The 23,950-nt window shown below is 42.2% G+C and overlaps 2 protein-coding genes across 3 annotated transcripts; one reads left to right on the top strand and one right to left on the bottom strand.

Moving 5' to 3' along the window:
• The first annotated feature begins 1,077 nt into the window (after positions 1-1,077).
• ro60 (Ro60, Y RNA binding protein) lies at positions 1,078-12,379 on the top strand. 2 transcript variants are annotated; one of them, XM_066681201.1, is made up of 10 exons: positions 1,078-1,205; positions 2,173-2,484; positions 3,244-3,520; positions 5,175-5,395; positions 5,680-5,826; positions 6,953-7,090; positions 7,925-8,041; positions 8,148-8,264; positions 9,035-9,181; positions 10,513-12,379. In XM_066681201.1, exons 2-10 carry the CDS (start codon positions 2,191-2,193, stop codon positions 10,663-10,665), a joined length of 1,611 nt encoding a protein of 536 aa, XP_066537298.1. In that variant the 5' UTR covers positions 1,078-1,205; positions 2,173-2,190; the 3' UTR covers positions 10,666-12,379. The 2 variants fall into 2 exon arrangements, with proteins under 2 accessions (XP_066537298.1, XP_066537299.1); XM_066681202.1 differs by lacking the exons at positions 9,035-9,181; positions 10,513-12,379 and adding an exon at positions 8,828-8,943.
• Positions 12,380-18,713: 6,334 nt separating this feature from the next.
• Positions 18,714-20,695, bottom strand: nmur1b (neuromedin U receptor 1b). The gene is made up of 2 exons (XM_066680249.1): positions 19,810-20,695; positions 18,714-19,039 (listed from the first exon to the last, which is right to left on the bottom strand). Exons 1-2 carry the CDS (start codon positions 20,693-20,695, stop codon positions 18,714-18,716), a joined length of 1,212 nt encoding a protein of 403 aa, XP_066536346.1.
• Between the last annotated feature and the right edge of the window lie 3,255 nt (positions 20,696-23,950).

The following is a 23,950-nucleotide window of genomic DNA, read 5'->3' on the forward strand; positions in this document are numbered from 1 at the left end:
CAAATATGTGGCACATTCCTGCACCTCCATCAATCTCATTAGCCATCTCCCTCACCTTTATGTCTGTGATTGATTGGTAATCCTGGCCGACAGGGTGATTCATTATTAACAGAGGAAGATGTTCCTAGTATAAATCTTCTCTGAATCAGACCATTATTCCTTAAAGCAACACTGGGTAGTATTTCTAAATTAAAATTACAACTTCAAAATCATTGTGATGCTCCACTGAACTTTAATACAAGAACAGAGGCTCTGTCGTTTCTACTCAAGGTTGAGCACTTGCAGAAACTGTGCTATGTAATTATTGGAGAAGGATTAGTGTTAGGGTTAGTTAAGAAGTGAATAACATTGTGCAACTGTAAGGATATTAATTCTAAGGTAATAACATATTTTTTACCATCAGGCAGAGTTTAGTGTAATATACTGTGTGTGTGTGTGTGTGTGTGTGTGTGTGTGTGTGTGGTCTTTAAAATGCTGTGTGACTAGAGAAAACTTCTCGAAGCTTTGCTGAAATGTACAGTAAGGGTAAAACAAAGAATGTATGGAAGTCATGTTCTCTGTTTATCTATTTGCACTTGCTTCCCCCTTCTGGCAGACATTGTGAATTACAATCTGATTTTAATTTATTTTGACTCTAGAATAGATAAAGAAATAGACCCATGGTTAGAGTTAACTCAGAAAATCAACAAAATATATCACCTGACCTGACATGTGAAACGTGCGGAAGAACACCGTGCAACACGGGATGTGCTGCATTTAATTTCCCAGAGTGGTTTTATGTGATGATTGTGAACGTTTTCTATGACTGAGTTTTCAGAAAGAAGGCAGACCTAAACACGTCTTACATGCCACTCCAGACTCAGCACTGCAGAAACTGCGCCATGTAACTTTTCAAAGAGGGTAGGAACACCCGCAGCCCCACCCCCAGGGCGGGGATTTCAGGACACTGCTGCAAAAGCGAATTACGGCCTGAAACTCTAGTGCAAAAATACAACATTTTATCTAGTATTCCTTAAAATACAACAGGCCTATGCGCTTTGCTACGCGTACGAATACGCACTAGTCAGTAGGCACCCTAGTTAGGACACACGAGCGTGTATTGGGACGCGCCCCCTGCTTTATCAGTTCTCCTTCCCTAAGTCTGGAACAGTTGGGAATTTCGGAGAGATTCTTCGAGATTGGAGCCTGGAAACAGCAGTAGAGCGGTGGGTTTGGTGTAAAACAGCTGGACAATATGGAGGGTGTAGTTTCTGAGGGGGGTTTGTTGTGTTTTTGCGGACTCTGGAGTGATTAAGGCGCTAAGCTTAGGTTTAGGGCCGGTAGAGGGTTGCTCTGCTTTTTTTCAAACCTAGGATTTTTAGCCTTTGGTGTTTTAAACGTACACACAGTTGATATTGATCGTTATAATTGTTCTTAAATGTGTGTTTTAGATGCTGTTGAATGTCGTCGGTAGCCCAGAGTTATCAAACAGCTGTCAAAAAGCAGTCAAACAGGGAAGCTATCTTGGCTAACGTTGATACTGAACAGATGTAGGTCCTCTAAAGAAGCCAAAAACGTCGATTATTTTCTCCGAAACCCTCCCGAGGAGCTAGAACGCTTCATGTGGACGGGGAGTCCTAATAAGAAGACTTCTCTATCCCTATAAATCCCTGCAGTCCTAGAATGTTACATAATCAACAAAGACATAATCATAACTCTCATCTCATCCTTTTTTTCTACTACCTTAGGTTTTATAAAGATGTATCATCTAAAGCCATAATTTAGCCACAATTCATGAAGCATCAGCTCTCCTACTCTTCACTAATTTCTTCTCTCACTCTACAATAATTCTAACAGACCAGAGACCTCCTTGCCCTTGTGCTATGCTGGTGTGAGTGGATCAGACACAGCAGTGCTGCTGGAGTTTTTAAACCCTGTGTCCACTCTGTGAGACACTCCTCCCTCGTTGGTCCACCTTGTAGATGTAAAGTCAGAGACAGTAGCTCATCTGTTGCTGCACAGTGTGTGTCGGTCGTCCTCTAGTTCTTCATCGGTGACACAGGACGCTGTCGGCTGGATGTTTTTGTCGGCGGACTGTTCTCAGTCCAGCAGTGACACTGAGCGGTTTAAAAACTTTAAAAAAAAACATGCAGAGCGACAATATAATGTATAATGTATCGCTTCTTTTCTTAGACCCAAAGAAGATAAGCTATGGAGCCGTCCTCTCAGGATCAGGGACCAGTGAGTCCAGAAACGACTGAGAGTCCATGGGCAGTGACTGAGTCCTTGCGTCTGAGGCGTTTCCTATGTTACGGCTCTGAGAGCGCCACCTACAGCACGAGGGAGCGGGCGCTGGGGCCCGAGTGTACCCTGGCACTGATGGAGCTGCTGGAGTCTGGCCGAGGAGCCGAGGTGGTGGAGGAGGTGAGACGTCTGAGTCTTGAAGGCAAGACAGTTCGTCCAAACCCTGCTCTCTTTGCTCTGGCCTTCTGCTCGCACTCAGAGGTGGGTACAGATTTATTATGTTTACTCAGGTTTGATCTAGGGCTGATAATTTTATGTTGCAATCATGGTGTTAAAGTTGGCATACCCCCCCTCTTCTCCAGAGTGGAACACACTTATGGTTCTTAATGAAATGTCTGTGACTTGCTTTCGTCCAAGCCCCACAGCAGAGTTCTCTCCCTGTCTAAACAGCCCTCTTCAGAACGCCCTCTTTCAGCACCTTTTCCTTTAAATGATAAAGAGCCACTCGCTGTTCACCCCGACCCTGAGCACACAGCAGTGAGGAGCGAGGAGCAGAAGCTCTAGAGTATAAATATCTTAAATTACACTTACTTTAGCCTTGTTTCTGCTTTTCAAAAGCACTGTAGTAATTTGAGCACCTGTAAACTTTTTAAAAGTCATATTAAATCTCTCGGATGTTGACTGAATAAAGGGTATCTGACGTAATGAGTTCTCAGTGATCTCCTGAGTGTCCATAGGTCAGTTTCAGTGAAAAGCAGATGAGGTATTTCTCAAATCTTGTGCATAGACACACTAAGCAGGATGTGAGTTACGTACGATCTTGTGATAAGATGCCATCAAAGGAGCAGACTCTACAGATTCAGGAAATGTTTGAACCATATTCTTGTGCTGTATTATATCAAAGAAACATCACACAATGTCAAATTTGTTGTGCTGTTGCGTCCATCAGCTTCAGAAATTAAAAGTTAGTATGTAGAGGACTTCCTAAACTTGTTCGTCTCTTCTCTCCCCTGTGCTCAGCGCTCAGACCCTGGGGTAAAGCAGGCAGCCTTACGCGCAGTTCATGACCTCTGCCGAGCACCCGGGCAGCTCTTCACCTTCATCCAGTTTAGGAAGGAGCTGAAGGACGGGCACCACTGTGGGATGTGGGGGCGTGGCCTACGCAGGGCCGTTTCTGATTGGTACAACAAGCAGGATGCACTCACCCTCGCTCACACAGTCACCAGGTGTAAACACAGAGCCGGCTGGTCCCACCAGGATCTCCTCCGACTCTCACACATGAAGCCCACCAGTGACGGTACGAGCTCTGCTGGGTTTTAAAGCCGTAGTTAAGCAACAGAAACAATAAATAATGGTTTGTGTTTTCTCCTTTACTACAAATTAAAGTAGATGGTTTTTCAAGGTTTTTTTGGAAAAACAGTGGGTTTTTGTAGAACCACAGGATAGGGCTTTGCGATATCGTATCATTCATAATTTTTAAAACAATTTTAAAAAATCTTTATCATAATAATAGTGATATTCTGACTTGTTTACAAAATGACATCAAGCAGTTATCCATAATGTGGCATACACTCTTTACATGAGTCGTTTAGATACAGTGAAGTACGGTGGAAAGTGGCTCTGACGCAGAGGAATTTGCTCCAAAAATAGGGGCGTGGTAAGTTTAGGAAATTTAGTAAAATAAATCGTTGTAATAAGTAAAATCATTAATACTATTACCGTTTGCGGCACGGTGGCGCAGCAGGTAGTGTCGCAGTCACACAGCTCCAGGGACCTGGAGGTTGTGGGTTCGATTCCCGCTCCGGGTGACTGTGAGGAGTTGGTGTGTTCTCCCCGTGTCCGGGTGGGTTTCCTCCAGGTGCTCTGGTTTCCTCCCACAGTCCAAAAACACAAGTTGGTAGGTGGATTGGTGACTCAAAAGTGTCCGTAGGTGTGAATGTGTGTGTCTGTGTTGCCCTGTGAAGGACTGGCGCCTGTGAAGGACTGGAATCACTGGGCACAAGGCGGGAACACACCCTGGAGGGGGTGCCAGTCCTTCCCAGGGCGTCACACACTCACACCTATGGACATTTTTTATTTATATTTTATATACACACCACACTCCTCTTGGAGCTGTGACAGAGACACTACCTGCTGCACCACCGTGCCTCCCGCCTTTGAAATCAATAAATGTATATTTCAGTGTATTGTCATATCTTCAAAAATATCATTATCACCAAAAAAAATATCCTGAAATATTGTGATATTATTTTTGGGCCATATCGCCCGCCCCTACAACAAAGTCTCAAAGAGCCATTTGCAAGCTTTAAACAATTGTTCTTAAAATGTATGTTAAATGTATTGTAAATGGTTCTGTGTTGCACCAAAACAGGTTCTTCTGTTGTTAAAGCATGAAATGGTAACAGTGGAAGAACCTTGTTTTTGTTGCAATGGGGTGCCATATACAGTACATTTACTGTTAAACTCAAGAACAATGCAGAGTGTTTGTGGTTCTACAGAGTGTAATCAGGATGTGGGATACATGAGCTAACCCTAGGCTGCATCTCAAAAAGCTCCCTACTCCCTACATAGTGCATACTAATATTCATGTACTATTTATACTGCCCTGCATTTGCACGTCCCCCACTTTAAACACCTTTTAAAGTAACACTAGGTGATGTTTGGGTTGTTTGCTCCTGGGGCTTCCTCTAGTGTAATTCATATTTATAGCACTGTACTAAAATTCATGGGAAGCAGTGTGGTGGTTTCCTACCCTCCTCCACAAGTTACATAGTGTAGTTTCTGCAGTGCTGAGCCTGGAGTTGCAGTGACAGAGGCTCTATTCTCTCTCTTAGACCTCAGTGGAGCATCACAGAGATTTTGAAGCTGATTTTAGAAATATTCCTTTAAGTTGTACCTCAGAAGTTGTGTGTGTTTTGATGAAATCTTGTTTGTTTTCTGATGTTCCACAGCCATTGCGCTCATTAGTAAATACGTGACAAAGGGTTGGAAGGTGGTTCAAGAGATGTATGGGGACAAAGAGAACTCAGAAGAGGTGATGAAAGTGTTTGCGTATCTGGAGGCGGTGGAGAAGGCCAAGCACTCGAATGATGAGCAGGAGGTAGTTCACCTGATCGAGGAATACAGACTGGACAGAGAGCAGATACTAACCAATCATCTGAAGTCCAAAGAGGTCAGAAACACTTTCACATTGTACAGCACACACACACAAACACACTCATATGACATGACCCATATTCATGCCTGAGACCCGGCTCAACTCAAAACTCCTAAACCAAACCCTGAGCCAATTATTATTATTCATTCATTCATTTAATCTCCTGTAAGCACTTCATCCTGTTCAAGAGGATCCCACCCAGGACCCTGAGCCCCTGGAGCTGTGTGCAGTGGCGCCCCCTGCAGCATTATCTTGCCCGTGTTGCTCTCTTCACGCCAGTGTCTCTGTGACTGTTTCAGGTGTGGAAAGCTTTGCTGAAGGAGATGCCGGTGGTGGCTCTGTTGAGGCATTTGGGTAAAATGACAGCAGATAAAGTCCTGTCTCCTGGAACTCCAGAGGTCACAGCAGTTTGCGAGAGGATTCAGGATGAACAAGGTCTAACCAAGGTAGGAGTGTTTGATATTCCAGTCCACATTCCACTGCTGAGAGTTGTGGCCGCTTTGGAAACCACAACAACTGCGGCGGTGACACTAAGCAGTGTTTACTCATGGTGTATTGGCGTGTTGTTGTTATTGTTTGGGACTGAACACAGCTCCGTCATCAGTTCAGACAGATCAGTAGAGTTTGTTCCTTCCTTTTTGCAGCGTCCAGCTCTCGCTGGATTCTTTCGCTGGCCACTGATCCAAGGAGCGTTTGAACCTCTTCAAAAGACCACGGCGTAATTTTATGAGCTACCGTCGTGAGTCGGATAAAAACAAATGTGATCTCTGCTGCAGCTGGAGATTTTTCAGATGGAGAATTGGTGCTGGTCGTCTGCGTTGCGTGGCGTAGAGTGACGAATCTGTCTGGACAATCAGTGCTCTGCAAGGTTTACACACCACGGTTTAGTCCCTACCACAGGAGAACAGGGACTAAACAAGAACCTGCTTCCAGAACCAGGCCTAGATTTACCTGGAGGAGGGAAACAGACAAATCGAGTCCAGTGGGGACCCTGCAGTGGAAAAGCATTTTATTGCAAAGCAAGTTATTGACTCCATCTAAAACTTAGAGAGGAGGCACACAGTTGTGTCTGAACAAACATGATTAGTTTACTGGTGACATCATGTCAAAATTCTTCCCTCCAGCCTCCAGGGACTTGGGGCAGATGCCCTAAAGTATAGGGTTAAAGCTGTACATTTGATTTGTGACAGGCTGAATTATATTTTCACTTTCCTCTTAAAGCAACACTAGGTAAGGCTCGGTATGTTTGCTCCACCTTTACAGATGCAAAGTATAATTCACTTCTAGAGCACTGACCTGAACTCCTCCAAACGTGCATAGTCCATAGTGTAGTTTCTGCAGTGCTGAGCCCGGACCAGCAACGGCTTAAGCTCTATTCTCCCTGTTACAGTTTAGTGGAGAATCACGATGATTTCGAAGCTGTGATTTTATGGTAAAAATACTACCTAGCGTTGCTTTAAATATTAACTTGAAGTAACTTTTATGCAGGTCAATTAAAACCTAAATAACATTAGTGTATTAGCATGCCCTTTGACATATGTACAATCAGGATCTGTGGGATTTTCACTCCAGGCAAAAACACACCCCTTCAGTGTCATGGTGGCATCTGAAAACTACAAGAGAGGTCACGGGAAGAGAGGAAAACTAAAATGGGAGCCGAACAGAGACATTATCCAGGCGCTGGACTCGGCGTTCTACAAGTGTCTCTCAGTGAGTATCCCTGCTTCCAAATAGACACCGTACACACTCAAACTTGTACATACTGTTACAACCAGCACATGACCATAGCGTTAGATATTGTAACCTCCAGAACTGGAGCTCGCTGTTCACGCCAAACCCAAGCGAACAGCAGCGAGGAGCGAGAAACTCTGGTTTTTAGCCGTTTTTGCTCAGTTCTCTTTCTACTCCATTCTCGTTTTCTGTTTTTGCTCAGTGCTCTTATTTCTCCACACTCGTTGTGTCTGTTTTGCTGCGTTTAACCTCGTCTTTGCAGTCTCGCATAACCACGAGTCCAGCGCTGTGATTGGACAGACTCAGAAGAGAGGGCGGGGCCATTCTAAAGTCTATCCACTTGACGCCAGAAGCTGAGCAGAATCAGATCGGCTCGTTTTATCCTGTGTTATCAGACTTAGACAGCACACAGAAAACTGACTGGGGTCTTGTGTCACATTGTGTGGGCTTTTGGGCTCTAGATTCATACTTTAATGTGAACATGCACTGAACAAGGGATTTTTGTATTATATGTCCCCTTTAATGATTAACCACTATAAAAATTATAACACTAACACGTTTTTAAGAAGGTATTTCAGCTCTCACTGTCAAAGCTGTGTGTTTTAACATGGTGTAGCAGTGGTGGCTGTTTCTTCCCTTTAAATGATGCACACAGAACTGGCTTGAGCTCTAACAGTACCTCCTGCTGGACATAAGAGTGCAGTCAACACACCTAGTTTTATTCGACTGATTTCTGTACACAGGATACCTCATGGCTGTACCAACATTCTCATGTGTTTCATGTCTGTTTCTCCATGAACTCTCTGGTGTCAGAACGTGGAGCCCACGGGGAAGCGCTTTGTGATCGGACTCGATGTGAGCGCGTCTCTCAGCAGTTTGGCTCTCGGGAGTGGCGTCAGCTCGGTCGCGGTGGCTGCAGCGATGAGCACGGTGAGACTGACGCCAGCCCCGTAGTTCTACAGTTATGTGCATACTTGGTCAGCCCACTTTCAACCTGGTTTTCAATGGTCTTTCTCTCCACTCTCGTCTGTTTAAGGTGATTGCACGAGTTGAAGCAGAGGCTGAAGTGTTGATGTTTTCAGAAGGAGCTGTGGTGCCCTGCGTCATCACAGAAGACACGTCTATGATCCAAGTGACGGCACAACTGGTCCAGGTAAAACAACAAGAAGCTACAGAGGAGGGGTTTTCCTGGGTGGGATCCTGTCCTCTGTGTGGTGTGTGTTTCCACATGTGAGCGGACTGTGACATTTGAAGTTGTAGAAAATAGTCACACATGGGTATCTCTCAATTTGAAGTCACAGAGAAAAGTGCTTTAGGAGTTTAGAAGCAAACAGCTAGATTTATTTGCTCTCCCACAAATACACATCAATAACAACCCCTATTCAAATCTGATGATGTGAGCACTAAATATCTCAGTAAAGGTGGTATAAAAGTGATCTGTGCTTCTGTGGAGCCATGTGCGGACGCTGTTCAGAGATCAGCAAACCCTCCTGACCAATCAGAGGAGCTCTTTGGGTACATGTCAAAAGCTGTTGGCCGATGTCTCATAGATTTGTGACTGAGTGCCTCCTACAAAAAAACTTTTCTAGTTTTAGAAACAGAGAAAAAATTGGAAAACCTGAAATGACTAACCGATTTGTGATGGGAAAACATCTAAAAATACTTTAAAAACTATTTTTTTAGTGCTTTAAAAGTGCTCTAAAAATACCTTCATAGAAAGCAGAGCAGCCTGAGGAAACCAGCACAGACAAAGGGAAAACACACCACCCTTCTGAAAGACAGTGACCCGAGAGAAGATCCCACCCTCTACACAATCCCCACATCATTGTAGAGTGATTCCTTCTTTTCCAAACAGTTTCAAAGATTTGCAGTACAAGTTTTTCCCGATCTCGTGCGCAAAGTTTACATGTTGTTTTCCTCCAGACCCAGAGTGGAGGCACAGACTGTGCTCTGCCAATAGAGTGGGCCTCAGAAAACGACAAGCTCGTGGATGTGTTCGTCATCTTCTCCAACAACGAAATCAGCCTTGGAGACACCAGCCCTGCAGAAGCGCTGAGGACGTACAGACAAGTAGGTGACCCTTTCGTGTCCACTCTAGGGCGAAACATTTGTGGACAACCTCTACTCTTGGTGTATTTAGACTCATGCAGCTGCTCTGAAGCGTCCTGTATCAGTTTGTGTTTCTCTGTAGACGTTAAACACACTGTGTCCTCAAACGTTTGGATGTATGTTGTAGGCATGTAGAAACATAATTATCAATAAAAACAAGAAATGTTTGAATCGAGTGCCTTGTCTCTAAGGAGTGGGGTGTGTATTGATTATGACTGAATCTTGATTACAGCACCTACGTCTATAAGATACAGACTGTGACTAATGATTATTTTATGGATTAATGAAAATTAGAGTCCGTGATTAAAGGTTAAATATGAATGGACCTAAACTAGTGCTGAGCGATATGAGCACAAACGAATATCACGATTAATTGTACCTTTTACCATGATTACGATTAATGAACAATTATTTTTCTTAGTTATATACAGAGTCCAAATCATAGTCACTGTGTTTTTGTTTGGTACAAGCTGCTCGAGTTGCTCGGTGGGCCTCGGCGTTTAGGTTCTCTTCCATGTGGCAGATACGGGCGGAATCACGTTACTACAGCTTGGTAGCGTGGTTTTAAAGGGACTGTACATGAAACACAGTGGGGACATAACAGAATAAAAATAATTGGTATAATGGATATAGATACAATTATGTTGATTAGAAGTTCTGAATGTCGATTTCGGTTAATTTTTGATTAATTGCCCAGCTCAAACCTAAACACACTCTAAGCTCTGCACAGCTTTGTGTCTCTGTTTGTCTTCTGTAAAGCTGTAAAAGCCAGTATTTGAGTTTACGACAATTTATCATAAATTTATAAACCTTAGCTTTGTTATTTTTGTGAAAATATTTGCTACAAATTAAACCTGTTTTAAGAAAAAAAGATCTTTATTTCAAGCAGCTCCTACATCACAAAAGAAAATGCGTTTGAATGTAAGCCATTTAAGGTTGAACCAAAGAATGCTCTGAGCACCATTTAAGGTGGAATTAGACTCAGAATCCCTTCACACTAAGGAGGTGAGGAAAAAAACAACAGTGGAATATAATTACAGGAAAATTTAATGTGGAACTGAGCATCGACTTGTAAGCTGCTGCACCATTTAAGGTAGAGCGTCTGCGACACTGTTGCTAACTTTGGTTGATACTGTCTCCATCACTTCCTGTAGTGCATTGCAGTTAAATCAACTGATGATGAAAATGAAATTCCAAGTAGACAATTTTTTATACTTGATAATTGATATTGTTGATTATATCAACTAATCATTTCAACCTTACTATTACCGCTCGTGTGTTTCCTCCCCCAGAAAACGGGTGTGTTTTCCAAGCTGGTTGTGTGTGGGATGACGACTAACAGCCTCTCTGTGGCGGATCCAGATGACCCGGGAATGTTGGACGTGTGTGGCTTCGACTCCCGGGCGGTGGACGTCATCCGTAACTTTGTGCTGGATGTCATTTGAGAGCGGTGCACAGTGGGAAATGTAGTTTTGTTTTGTTTGTTTTTTTCCTTCAAGGTTTGCACTTGCTGAGCATGGACCTGCACATTCCTGACGAAACAAGGAAGCAACTGTAGTGAAGTTAGTTTAGTGTCTGATTCAGCCTGATTCTGGGATTCAAGGGGAAACAAACAATCAAAAAAAAAAAAAAAAGAAGTAAATTTGATAAAGTCCAGCAGGCTGGACTAGTATGAAGACGATGGGTAACAGTTAATTTTACTCACCCATATTCAGTCCTGAATTTTATGTTCCAACACGAAGGCTGTTCTTTTTATATACATATTTTTTATTACAGGGAAACAAATGAGGATTTTATTGGAGTACAGAGCTTTTTCGGTTCAAAAGGTAAATGCTTGATAGTGTAAGCTCCTAATGAAGAGATTTAGGGTTTAATGAGTGGGTTTAGAGGCCTTTCTACATCACGTCATATGTGTCTGTTCCCTTTCGATTCACCGTGCTGTCAATTGTGTGTTTTAATTGTAAATCATCACATATTATTGCTGTTGATTCTTCGTATTGCTTTGTAGCAGATGCACATCGAAAGTGCGTCAAGTTAAAATCCTTCTGAACAAACCTGTGTCAATCACCAGAATAAATACCTCAGTTTCTTGACCTTGGATATTGTATATTTACAATCTTGCTTCACTGTTGATCAATTCTTCAAAGAATGAGTGATATACAGTGTGTATTGTATTTGTGTATCGCGAGCAACTCTTACAAGAAGAGTTTAATGAAAGCATCATAGCTGATGCACGCTGTAAGGTTTATTCCACATATTAAAGGGAATATGCCACAGATTTCCAAACATCCTCAGCTCAAAGTCAGAATTGTTGACAGTGGTGATGAATGGAACCAGACGTCTGATTTACCACTATTCCTTATATAAAACTCTTAGATGGGCGGAGGTTGAGGGAGGTGTATTGGAGACACACAGACACCTGGTTCCATTCACCACCATTGTAATATAAAAGTCTCTCAAATTAACCACTTAAAATGAACACCCTTTCCACCAGTTTGTTTACCTTTCAACCCCAGGAATTATACAGAAATGTTCTGAAAAATAATTATATTTCCCTTTAAAACTTGATATTTTGTGTGTGGTTTTTTGTTTGTTTGATGCTGGTTTGCCTCTAAACAAAATTGGTTTAAAAACCACAACTTTGACATCATTAATAACACGTGAAAGGAACTAGCATCCATTTATTATCACCATGCAGAGCCGTTTAAGCTAACTCATGGTGACTATCTTTCTTTGTTTATTAGCTACATTAGCACTGTTAGCCTAGCTCTTTTAGTGCGAGGGGATGGGTGTAAAAACACTGATAGAATAAAAGCTGTTGTGTAACAGACACTATTAGAAGGGCTAAAGGCAAAGTAGCGTTGATAGCATTGGGTGCTAATGTGATCTTAACACTCCTGTCGCTTTTAAAAGATGGAAATGAATGTACTTTTGGTTTGTATGTCTGTAAACTTTAGAGACTTAAAAATCCTGCTTATACTGCCATAAAGATTGGTGATATGTAAAACACTGAAATGTTTTTATTATTATATATATAATTGTTATTATTATTATTATCATTAGAGGGTGAGAAAAATGCTAAATCAAGTCTCACTGCCACAGCAGCTTCCTGTCAATATTCATTGCTGCGGTTGACAGTGAAGAAGAAAAAAGCTGTATATTCACCACATTTAATCTAATAAAGGTTTATTTGTTAAAGACCCTAACTTTATATCTTTGTGGTTTTTAAATATTTATAGCATACAAATGCTAACACAGGCTGAAATCTAGCTAATGCTATCTCTTGAATGGGAACCAAGGATACATCATTTGCAGGGGATGCTTTTGAGAGCTGGGTTCCAGCGTGGCTTTGTCTGAATTCAGACCAGAGATAAACGGTGTCAGGCTTATCCATTGTTTACAGCATGATAATATCAGAGTGATATATGATATGCATGTGGAAACGATGAGCTCTGTCTGTTACAGTTGGAGTATTTCAGACTATGGCTCCAGAGCCGTCTGCTGAGCTCCAGAACAGTTAGAACAGCGAAGAACGGTCACCTAGAAATGATGACACATTGAGTCACGCTGAACACAGCCCAGAAACACACACAGCATTTAACTGTTTTTATTTCCTATTATTTCCTGGGTTTTTTTTTACAAATCGGAAATCAGATACGGTTCATTTCCCATTTTCCATTTCCCATTTCAAGAGAAGAACCCCCAAAGACTTGTCTGGTTCTCTGGTCTTTATGCAGAACCCCATCGAGGACAATATAACGGTCTGTAAATGACACGTCCAGGTCCACTGTGCTGTAATGCTTTATTTGAGGCTCTGAGCTCTTTCTGGAGCTTCTATATCTTCAGTTTCATGTCGGTGGAAACACTCTGAACAGTTCCAAATTAGGTTCATGAATGGGAACAGAACATGTTCCACGCTGGTAGAAATGGGCTGAAACTGGTCAGTGAAGCAAGTACTTACTGCCAGCTAACAGCTGGCTAAGTGGTCACCAGCAGAAACCAATAACTTCTAAATGGCAGCTTCCAGACGCTAAACAGCTGCAACAAACTCTACAGTAAGGCTACTGCTACTCTGTCCTGACTTCTCTGCTTGTTGGATGGTCTTTAATTATTCTGTAAAAGATTATTTTTGGAACTACAATTAGAATTACTGAATGTTCCCCCGCAAATGATTTTACGAAGTGAGTAAGGAAAGGCCACACAGAGGAGGCACCAGTAAATCTCCCTTTGTTTTCCTGACTGAAGAGAGTGGAGATAAAGCCTTTCAAACTGAGGTCTGAAATGTGTGCCTGTTTGTACTGAGCACATGCACTGTTTATAAACTCTTCAACTTTATGGGTGACAATCATTGTCAACAGTTTTAATTCTATTTTAAGAAGCCCTCTGGCAAAAACTGAGTCTCCTGGAGACTCTGAAGAAGGGCTTGAATTATAAGTCCAATATTTCTGGTCATTTCTGAAACCTGCATCAGACCTGGGTTGTGTGCACACTTCAGTATTGTGTCAGTAAGCAAACATAACATCTGGTGAAAGAGTGCTCTCTTTCAAACTCCAGCAAACTCTACTGTGTTCAGAGCACTCTTGTATGGTCAGTGAAGTGTGAATGGTTAAGTCACCATCTCTGCTGCAAACAGACACTCACACACACACACAAACGCTACATCATTAGCATATCCACGGACCACATGCTATTTGAGTGTGAGATGAAATGCTAAAAGCTACATTATTAATTCTCTAATTGGTTTGTGTTATAAAACAGCATCTGTCTCATGTTTTTCTGGCTGCCACTGAGGCCTGCTTTTCTCTGCTGTCTTCCGAGGGGAGAGTAGACGAAGAACGCTTTAGCTGTTTTATTAGCATCGCGTTAATTAGCGTCATCAAGCTAAGAAATGTAGTCTACTTTGTTTACGACTTTAGAAGTTTTCTAACTAGTTAAATTTTTATTTTTATTTTTTTACTTTTTCTGGAACACGATTTCTGTGTCCTGAAGCGCTGAAACCCGCAGAAATTTGGTTCTACACATGACATGGATATTATTGCCTTGGCCTTAGAACATATACAGCCACACAGAAGGCTGTGGATGTTAGTAGTGACCTTCCACACAGAAAATAACCAACAACTTCAAACTACAAGGTCCACTGACTTCTTGGTGTTTTCTTTGGGGAATGAAGAACCCTGGAACCAGAATTTTAATCTGTTTTTGATAATAATAATAGGGTTAATAACATCAGAAACAGTCCATAGAGAGTGATTAAGCCTGTGGCAGTGTAGCAGAATTGTCTTCTCTGGAAGAGAGCTCATTCTAATGCCTCTGGGATTCAGTGGATTGACATTTGCGATCCAGAACACCAAGCTTGTGGCATCTGGTGTATCTGAATGTTATCAGATCTGAAGTAATTCTTGAAATAAACAAGTGCTTGTGGCTCTGAACCACATCTTCTGCTACAGAAGCTGAAGCTTTTTCCATCTGAGGGTCACGACCAGGTTCTGGTTCACATCATAGTCTTGGAATGAAGCTGGCATTGATATCAGATCTGTGAACACTGTTGTGGCTTCAACTCACAAAAAAGACATCAGCAAAAAAAGCATATTTAAAGGAACATTAGGTAAGGTTTTGGCTCCCGGGGTTCCCTCTGGTGTAATTTATTTTTACAGCATGGTACTGAAATTAGTGGGGAGGGGCATCCTAGCTTCCTCCACATGTTACAAAGTGCAGTGTCTGCAGTGCTGAGCCCTGAGTAGCAATGGCAGAGGCTCTGTTCTCTCTATTACAGCTCAGTGGAGCATCTTGAGAATAAAGGTACTACAAAGGGTTATTTGAGCGATGTAATAGAAAAAAACACTTTTATTTATGTACAATGAGTGTGCTGTGCCACCGTGCCACCCAAAAACCGACATAGTGTTCCTTTAAATTATACTATTTTGGAAGCGAGAATTTGTAGTAAATCACACCTAACATCTCATTTAAATTATATTTATTTATAAACACAGTGGTGCAGCAGGTAGTGTCTCTGTCACAGCTCCAGGGACCTGGAGGTTGTGGGTGTCTGTGAGGAGTGTGGTGTGTTCTCCACGTGGGTTTCCTCTGGGTGCTCCGCTTTCTTCCCACGCTCCAAAAAACATATGTTGGTAGGTGGATTGGAGACTCAAAAGTGTCCGTAGGTGTGAGTGTGTGTCACCCTGTGAAGGACTGGCGCCCCCTCCAGGGTGTGTTCCTGCCTTGGGCCCAGTGACTCCGAGTAGGCTCTGGACCCACCACGACCCTGAACTAGATAAGAGCTACAGACAATGAATGAATTAATTTAAGCACAATTTTAATTGTTTTTCAATTCAACTGGAGTTCAGTCAGGCATCTCAGAAGATTTGTGAAAATAAAGTAATAACATCATTATTATTGTCCGTATACTTTAAGTGTAATTTAATATAATTTAAATCATATATTAGTAGTGATTTATTACCAGCTAGTGATTCCAAAATAACATTTAAGTACTTAAATAACTTTAAGGACTTTAAGGAGTTTAACACTAACAAGCCCTGCTTTCCATATTTTTAACAAAATATTGAATGTGAAGATGCTAAATTAGTTTGGTTCATTTTTGTGGTGTTTTTCTAACAAAAAGTTAACTGGGTGTCAGGACAGGGCAGACTGACGGAGGCGGACACACTTTCAATAACACAAAAGACTCATAGACAAAAAAACAATAGATAACAAAACAGAGACAGACTTGGACAATACGATAAGATACTTAGACAAAGAAAGACCTAGACAGAGAGAAGAGAGAGAACTGGACAGAGAAACCTAGACAGAAAGCTAAACAGACAGAGAGAGCTAAAGAGACTAACCTGAACAAAGAGAGCTAAACAGAGACTTAGACAAGGAGAGCTAAACATAGACCTAAACACAGAGAGACCATACAGAGTGACGCGAGGAACAGACGAGACAAACATACTTGAGACAGAAGAGCAAAGGTAGAATGTGTAACAAACAGGAAGTCACACAAAGGAACTTAAATATACAACACAGACAAGGGACACCTGGAACAGTTAATGAGGAGGCAGGATTACAAAGGAGGCACAGGAACCAAAATTAACAGAACCATGTGCTAGAGCATCCATCCATCCATCCATTCATTATCTGTAACTGCTTATCCAATTCAGGGTCATGGTGGGTCCAGAGCCTACCTGGAATCATTGGGCGCAAGGTGGGAATACACCCTGGAGGGGGCGCCAGTCCTTCACAGGGCAACACACACACTCACATTCACTCACACATACGGACACTTTTGAGTCGCCAATCAACCTACCAACGTGTGTTTTTGGACTGTGGGAGGAAACCAGAGCACCCGGAGGAAACCCACGCGGACACGTGAAGAACACACCAATTCCTCACAGACAGTCACCCGAACCCACAATCTGTGGGTCCCTGGAGCTGTGTGACTGCGACACTACCTGCTGCGCCACTGTGCCGCAGGCTAGAGCACATATTGGGGAAAACACACAGGACAGGACCAGGACGTGACACCGGGAATCCTTACCACAGTGACCTCCAGATGATTATGTTAAACAAAAAGACAGATGTCAAGAAATCTAGAAGGCGAAACGGTGGCAAAACACAGCTTCATGTATTTCATATATATAGTTTGCTTGGGTTCCAGTGTAAAAAGCTAAGAATGACCATAGTATTTCTGTGCAAGTGTGTGTGTGTGTGTGTTTATGTATTAATACAGCAGTATTACATTTTCTGTGTTTGTCTGCAGTGGTGACAGCTGTTTAATTAAATTTATTTTCTGCTGGGAAAACAGAGAACTTAAACATACACAGAGAGAGAGAGAGAGAGAGAGAGAGAGAGACTATGGACAATCTTAGATTTCTAAGCTGAAACCGAAGTTTCTGTCCCATCCAAAAGGATGTTTTTTAAGCTGTAGGATGTTGTTATCATTATAATTCTATAAAGAGATATGGCTTGGTACTGATTTACTACAGAAGAGCCGAACACGAGTTAATGTGGAAAAATAGCAACACGTTTTCTTCAGATTAGCCAGAACAGAAGAAATAAACAAATAACAAAGATTTTCGTCTGTGTTTTGGCCTCCTGTCCACACAAAAATGATGGTCTGTCTTTGTCTGAAACTCACACAGCTCCTCGCTCCCTCTACAGTGAAATACAGCAGTCATAAACTACACTGTACACACAGCTCCTCACTCCCTCTACAGTGAAGTACATCAGTCATAAACTACACTGTACACACACAGCTCCTCACTCCCTCTACAGTGAAGTACATCAGTCATAAACTACACTGTACACACACAGCTCCTCACTCCCTCTACAATGAAGTACATCAGTCATAAACTACACTGTACATACACAGACAGCACTAGAGTTCAGATTCACACAGATGAATAAACAGAAATGATGTGTGTTAGAAATATATACTGCACTGTTAAGATCTAGATTCAGTCGTTTCAGGACGTGTGTAGTGCACTACAGAGGGAGGATGGAGTGATTTGGGATTAAACCTCTGTTTCTCGGGGTCGTGGTGTTTTGATGTCTCTCTGTAAACGGCACTATAGCCCCCTACTGGACTGGCGTGAGAATGCAGCCATTTCCGTATTGGTCTGGACAGGGATATTTGCAAAAACAGAGGGAGGAATATTTAAGTTTTTAAAAATACCCTGATTCGTGTCGATGGGTTCTCAGTGCCATATTTGTGTGTCTTATTGGAAGATAGTTCAGGTTTTGAAAGTAACATCCTCCTTGGGAAGACTGGTTTAAGGCTACTTGGGACAGGTTGTGGAGGAGACATACCCATGTGGACCCCACTAGGATTTGCTGGTTGAGTTGGAAGAACTTTTAGTTGTCTTTTTAAATAGTTTTTAATATTACTTATGTTACAGATGCAGAGTTAGGAGCCTTAATTGCCCGGGGACTCTTATTGGTGTAGTGTGGTGTGGTTACCTGAGCAGGAAATCAAACCCTAGTCTCCTGTGTAAAGAGCAGAATATTACCCACTACACTCTGGCAACCGTGTTCTCTATAAGCAAATGTTTATTATGTTCCCAGACTGTGTCTAAAAAAAATAAAGCAGACCAAGACTCAGATTCATAACTTAGCCATATTTATTATTCATATGAATGAGGTCATAACATAGTTAATATCAGTATAAATTATGCATATGGACTGTAGCTGATTAGCAATGATATTTGTGGTGTAGCATGCATCTCATAATAAGCTTGTTCCAATATTGATACATGTGATTGGCTGATCAGCCGCCTGTCGAATCAATAAACCAATAAACAGCAGCAGTGTCTTTGAAGACATACAAGTACATGTCCATTTTCTCCAGTGATTCTTACTTGATGTTATGAAACAGTCATTATACTGACACCCAGTGGCCTGGAAGTGTTAGAGGTTCTATTCAAATCAGTTTTAAATATGGCTGCGTCCAGCTGTGGAGGACCCGCTCTGTGAAGCATAAACTGGAACACAAAGCAAGTTACTGGTTACAGTTCATGCTTGCGGAGATGTCCTGAGACAGTCTGGCGCCATAAGCGGTGCTCCTCTGGGTCACCTGAGTGACGCTGGAAGTCCGCTGACTTCCCCTGCAAGTGACCTCGCGGAACATGTCCCTGAAGCGAGAGGACATCAGGTTGTAGAGGATGGGGTTCACCACAGAGCTCAGGTAGAAGAAGATGCCGGACACCAGGTGGACGCCCTCGAAAATACTGCGCGCCTCTCCGGTCCAGTCCTCAATGTAGCTCCACATCACACGGTCGATATGGAACGGAGCCCAGCAGATGCAAAACACAATCACCAGCACAACTGTTAGGGATTTAGAAATCACACAATCAAGAGTTTCAACAGAAACCAGAAGCATAAAATCAGTAGCATTTGTAGCAAAGAAGTCCCTTAAATAAAGAATTTAGTCTAATTTTAGAGGTATTATTTATTACAACATTTCATAAACAATTGCTAAAAATATTATGTTACATTTAAAAACATGTTAACATTCAAAATTATGAATTTGGCCACTTTTTTCTTTAAATACATTTTATATTTATTTAACATTAACATTTTAAATTCAAAGTTGCCGCAGAAGTTGTCGCAAACAGAGAATGAATCGACTCACAAGAGATTCAACTCTCTGAATCATTAGCCCACAGTCGATACAACTCACAGGCGCTCGAAGAATCAATTCTTTGGGAGTTGACTCTTTTTCATTATCTGCCTGGCTGCTCTCATATCCCTGACAACAGCAAACAAATTGAGCATTTTCCTGTTTTTATTTCCATGTGATTTTCTTTTTTCTAATGAAATAATGGGTAATTTCGTTTTATTTTTTTGTTTTCATTTTCTCATAGCCCTTGACATCAAATGATATTTTTATTAAGTATTCGTATTTGTTTTAAAAGGTAAGTTGTCAACAAATATATTTCATCATAGGTTGTTTAGAAACATTGAACACTGTGCCTGTGAAGTCCTTGATTAGTTGGAAGAGATGCACTGGTGTTAAGGGGCAGAGCTTAATCTCAGCAGGAATGGACGAGTTTTCCTACAAGATGAACCAACCAGACAAGACCATGGCAACTCACCTAGCATTTTGGTGACCTGCCGGTGCTTCGCCCTCTGCTGGACGCTCTGCACCAGATAAATCCTTCTCTCTCCAGGCCAGGTCTTGGAGGTGTCCATTAGCCTCTCGCGCCTCAGTTGGATGCCGATTAGAAGATAGAGAACACTGATGATCAGCATAGGCAGGAGGAAGAAGAGGAGGGCTGTCACCTGCACCAAGAGGTTGTAGATCCATGCAGGACGCACCAGGCTGCAAACAGCCGATTCGGGGAAGGTTTGTCCAAAACGAGGCGAAAGAAGCAGGATTCCATGGAGGCTGGTGTTGGGAAGGGCACAGAGGAACGATACCATCCACAGGGCCAGGATCACCCGCTTGGCGTGGGCTTTTGTGACCACATGCTTGGCTCGTAGAGGGTGAACCACAGCTATGTAACGTTCAGCGCTGAGGCAGGTCACATTCAGGACAGAGGCCAGGCAAACGGTCTCAAAGAGGCACGTTTTGAAATAGCAGCCTCCAGTTCCCAGCAAGAACGGGTAGTTGGACCAAAGCTCGTAGAGCTCCAGCGGAAGTCCTAGGAGCAGCACCAGAAGGTCAGACATGGCCAAGCTGAACAGATAATAGTTGGTGGGGGTCCTCATGACACGGTGCCGGGCAATGACCACACACGTAAGACCGTTACCCACCACCCCGACCAGGAAGATCAGCAAGTACACAATGAACATGGGCAGAAAGAATGGAGAACGCTGGTAACCCAAGTGATTCGACAGATAATCAGCACGACTCCCACAAAGGTCTTGAATGTCTTCCAGACTCACATTCCACATGATACACCGTCCACTCTCAGGACACCACGATGGATCCGGGATGACGAATGTGTTCTCAGGAGACGAGCAGTTTTGTTGAAGCATGGCTTAATGATGAAGAGACACCTGTAGGAGACGACATACGTCAGTTAAATTTAAAGGAGAATGGACAAACCACACAGTGTTTTCATTACGTCACAGTCCTTTCAAGTGCACTTTCCAAAATATAACTCCCAAATTATTGCATTATATGTCCAGAATGGGATTCTTTCAGCCGAAGATGACACTTCTTTCTGCCCAGCGTCTTCAGTGTACAGTGTTCAGTGCATTGTAAGGGGACCCTGTGTGTGTGTGTGTGTTTGTTTAAGAGTTTATGTGCCCCACGCACATAAAAAATTGTATAGAAGCGTATACCACGCGTTTTGAGAAGATAACATTATCAAAAAACAATAATAATATTAGGTGCTTAATATTTTGCACTGTACTCTGTACTGAATTAAACACTTATTCAGTGATATACATTTAAGATTAAAATATATTGTTGTGTACTTAAAAAAGCAAGTGTAAATAGTCTTTAATGGAAACCTAAGGAGAAGTACCTGTCTGCGTAACATCATTTATCCAGTAATCACCTGCTGGACAGTGGCAGGGTGGCACTCCACACAGTCTGTCAGTGTGTGATATAAGACCTTTCTAAATCTAGGGCTTCTACATCTGTATAAAGTACAGGCCATCATTACTGTTTAGATATTGTTAATATCCTGATCTCTAAGTGCTCAGGCTCTCTGAAGTCCATCACTCTTTCACAGCTAAGAACGGTGGAAATAAACAAGAAGCCATGGCACCAGGCCTGTGTTTATTTTAGCAGGGCTCTTTCACCCAGGGCACATTACCTAACAAACACCAGCTAAACCAAACATTCCACTGGTATATGACGACATGCCTTCATCAGATACACCGCCGGGACTGCTGGGAAATCAAGAACACAGTTCCTTTTCCTATATACACTGTAAATCAGCTGAAGTTCAGTTTTTAGCATTAACATTTCCTTAACATCTAAACGGCTTGTGGTTGTTTTACGTGGTAGCATAAACCGAAATGCTGTTTGTAAAATACATGATAAGCATCTGTTAAGCATGTCACAAATATATAATAAACATGAAATAAACCTCTGATAAACATCAGGCAAATGTTACAAACATGAAAATCTTGATAAAACATCTGACAAAAAAACCTGACAAACATCTGATAAACAGAACAACATAAAACTAATGGTACACTTAATAAGGGTTCTTTACTAAATACAATGGTTCTGATTAGAACATGTGCATGGAGAACTGGTTCTGCAGAAAGACAGATAATGTGTTTATATGGTTCTAAGTTCCACCAAAATATCATCTTCTCTTGTAACAACCAGGACATTGTAACAATATAAGAACCGTGTTTGGTTTTCTACAGAACACTATAACACACCGCCCCCCCATCAGTCCTTCAGCATTCACATGGTTCTGTATACAGCTAATGGTTCTAGGTCGAACCACAGTCCTTACCAAACACTTACTCCATAATGGTTCCACAGTGTTCTGCAGGGATCCAGGACCCAGCTGAAGTGAGAACTAAGAGCAGGTTACGTCCTGTTCCCTTTAAGTACTGACCATGTCCATATCCCACTGTTTATACTGTCCACCTGAGAGGACTCAGGACACTCACCTGGATGGAGAGGACAGTGAAGACAGAGACGGAGAGTCAGAGCAAGGGTCCGCAGGTGGTGGTCAGACCATAGTCCACAGCTTTAATCGCTTTAACACGTCCCTCGCAGCTGAGCTTCTGTCTCTCTTTACGCTCCCCTCCTCCTGTCTTCTCTCAGTCTCTATCCTCACTCTGTTCTCTCTCTCACTCTCTCTCTATCTCTCTCTCTCTGTTATCTCTCTCTCTCTCTCTCTCTCTCTCTCTCTCTCTCTCTCCGTATCCTCACTCTGTTCTCTCTCTCTCTCTCTCTCTCTCTCTCTCTCTCACACACACACACACACACATTCTTCATCTTGATATATTAGTGTTTACAGTGCTCTTTGGGCCTCTGCTCTTCTTTCTCTCGGCTGTATCAGGTCTCTGGGTTCAGGAGGTCAGAAGCTCTGATGCTGAGCCCTTTTTCCGGATCCAGATCCGTTTGACGCAACCAGTGGTACAACTGGGCCTGAAATTCTGGTTCTGATCCAGACCTGTGTCTCAGTCCTTGTGTAGCCTCTGAGTGCTATAACAGTAAGTGTGAGTTTGACCAATCAAAATTAAAGGAACCATATGTAATATTTTACATTAAAATTATATCTTCAAAATAATTTTGACGCTCCACTGAGCTGAATCAGGGAGAATATAGTAGTAGAATATTGTAGTTGTTGCTACTCTGGGTTCATCACTGCAGAAACTGCACTAGGCAATGCATAAAAACCCCTCCCAAATGTTTCTTTACAAAATGTTTCTTTAAAGACAAGTAAATCTCCATCGCTAACATTGCTGAAGCTCATCACGCTTGTAGCAGAATAATAACTGCCCAGTTCTCTTGTATTGGCCTGATTTAATGACCATATTGACTAGCATCATGCTGAGATAGGCCCAGCTTACCCCCACCACGTGTGAGTAGGCGTGATTTCTGGAACTCCAGTTTACAGATCGCTGTGTAACACTAAAAGCCTTTAAAGGCAATGTCTATGAATGTGGGGACCTGTTGTTCTCCCTCTGTTTTTTTTTTTTTTAAGGTGGAACGGTGTGTTTGAGGAGAAAAACAGCTGTTGTTTGTTGGTGGCTGAAGTGTAAATTATCTGTAAGTGTTTATTCACTTACAGATAATTACTTGTTTACTTTCATGCAGTTAGCGCTCTCTTAAATTTAGAGTCAGTTCCTCCTTAAATAATGTAACTGTAACAGCAAAAATGAGTCAGTGTTACCCCCCACCCCACCCCTATGGAGCAGGAATAGAGCAACAACCTCATCTCGGTTGGTGCTTTTCAGCGTTTGGAGTCTCTCTGTTGTCTAAAAACCTCCAGATGGCATTTCTCTGCTGTGAGCAGAGAGAGAGAAAGACTAGCATACCGGACCCAGACACTTTTTTTTTTTTACCTATTTACAGACAATGGGGCTTCGTAAACACATTAGAGCAGTTTCCAGCTCAAATGTATTAAAACCGTGAATGCTGCCTTTAAGACCCCTGTCCATTCCCAAGAAGAACCCTTAATGTGCGGTAGGTACAAGCCTTGACTAACTCCAGCTGTGCCTTAAAATAACTTACACAACAGTCCATTTATCACAGAGAAAAACAAAAAGATAACGTCATCTCAGCCAGACTCGCTCTGCGCTGCTCATTAC

This window comes from Hoplias malabaricus, chromosome 9 (assembly GCF_029633855.1).
Source record: "Hoplias malabaricus isolate fHopMal1 chromosome 9, fHopMal1.hap1, whole genome shotgun sequence".
Lineage (NCBI taxonomy): Eukaryota > Metazoa > Chordata > Actinopteri > Characiformes > Erythrinidae > Hoplias > Hoplias malabaricus.

Bases quoted from the DNA above. Each gene is read 5' to 3' on its own strand.
- ro60 (XM_066681201.1), top strand. From the start codon at position 2,191: ATGGAGCCGTCCTCTCAGGATCAGGGACCAGTGAGTCCAGAAACGACT. The intron at 5,396-5,679 runs GTCAGAAACACT...TGACTGTTTCAG, and splicing joins ATCATCTGAAGTCCAAAGAG to GTGTGGAAAGCTTTGCTGAA. The intron at 9,182-10,512 runs GTAGGTGACCCT...TTCCTCCCCCAG, and splicing joins CGCTGAGGACGTACAGACAA to AAAACGGGTGTGTTTTCCAA.
- nmur1b (XM_066680249.1), bottom strand. From the start codon at position 20,695: ATGCTTCAACAAAACTGCTCGTCTCCTGAGAACACATTCGTCATCCCG. The intron at 19,040-19,809 runs GTGAGTTGCCAT...AATCCCTAACAG, and splicing joins GCAGGTCACCAAAATGCTAG to TTGTGCTGGTGATTGTGTTT.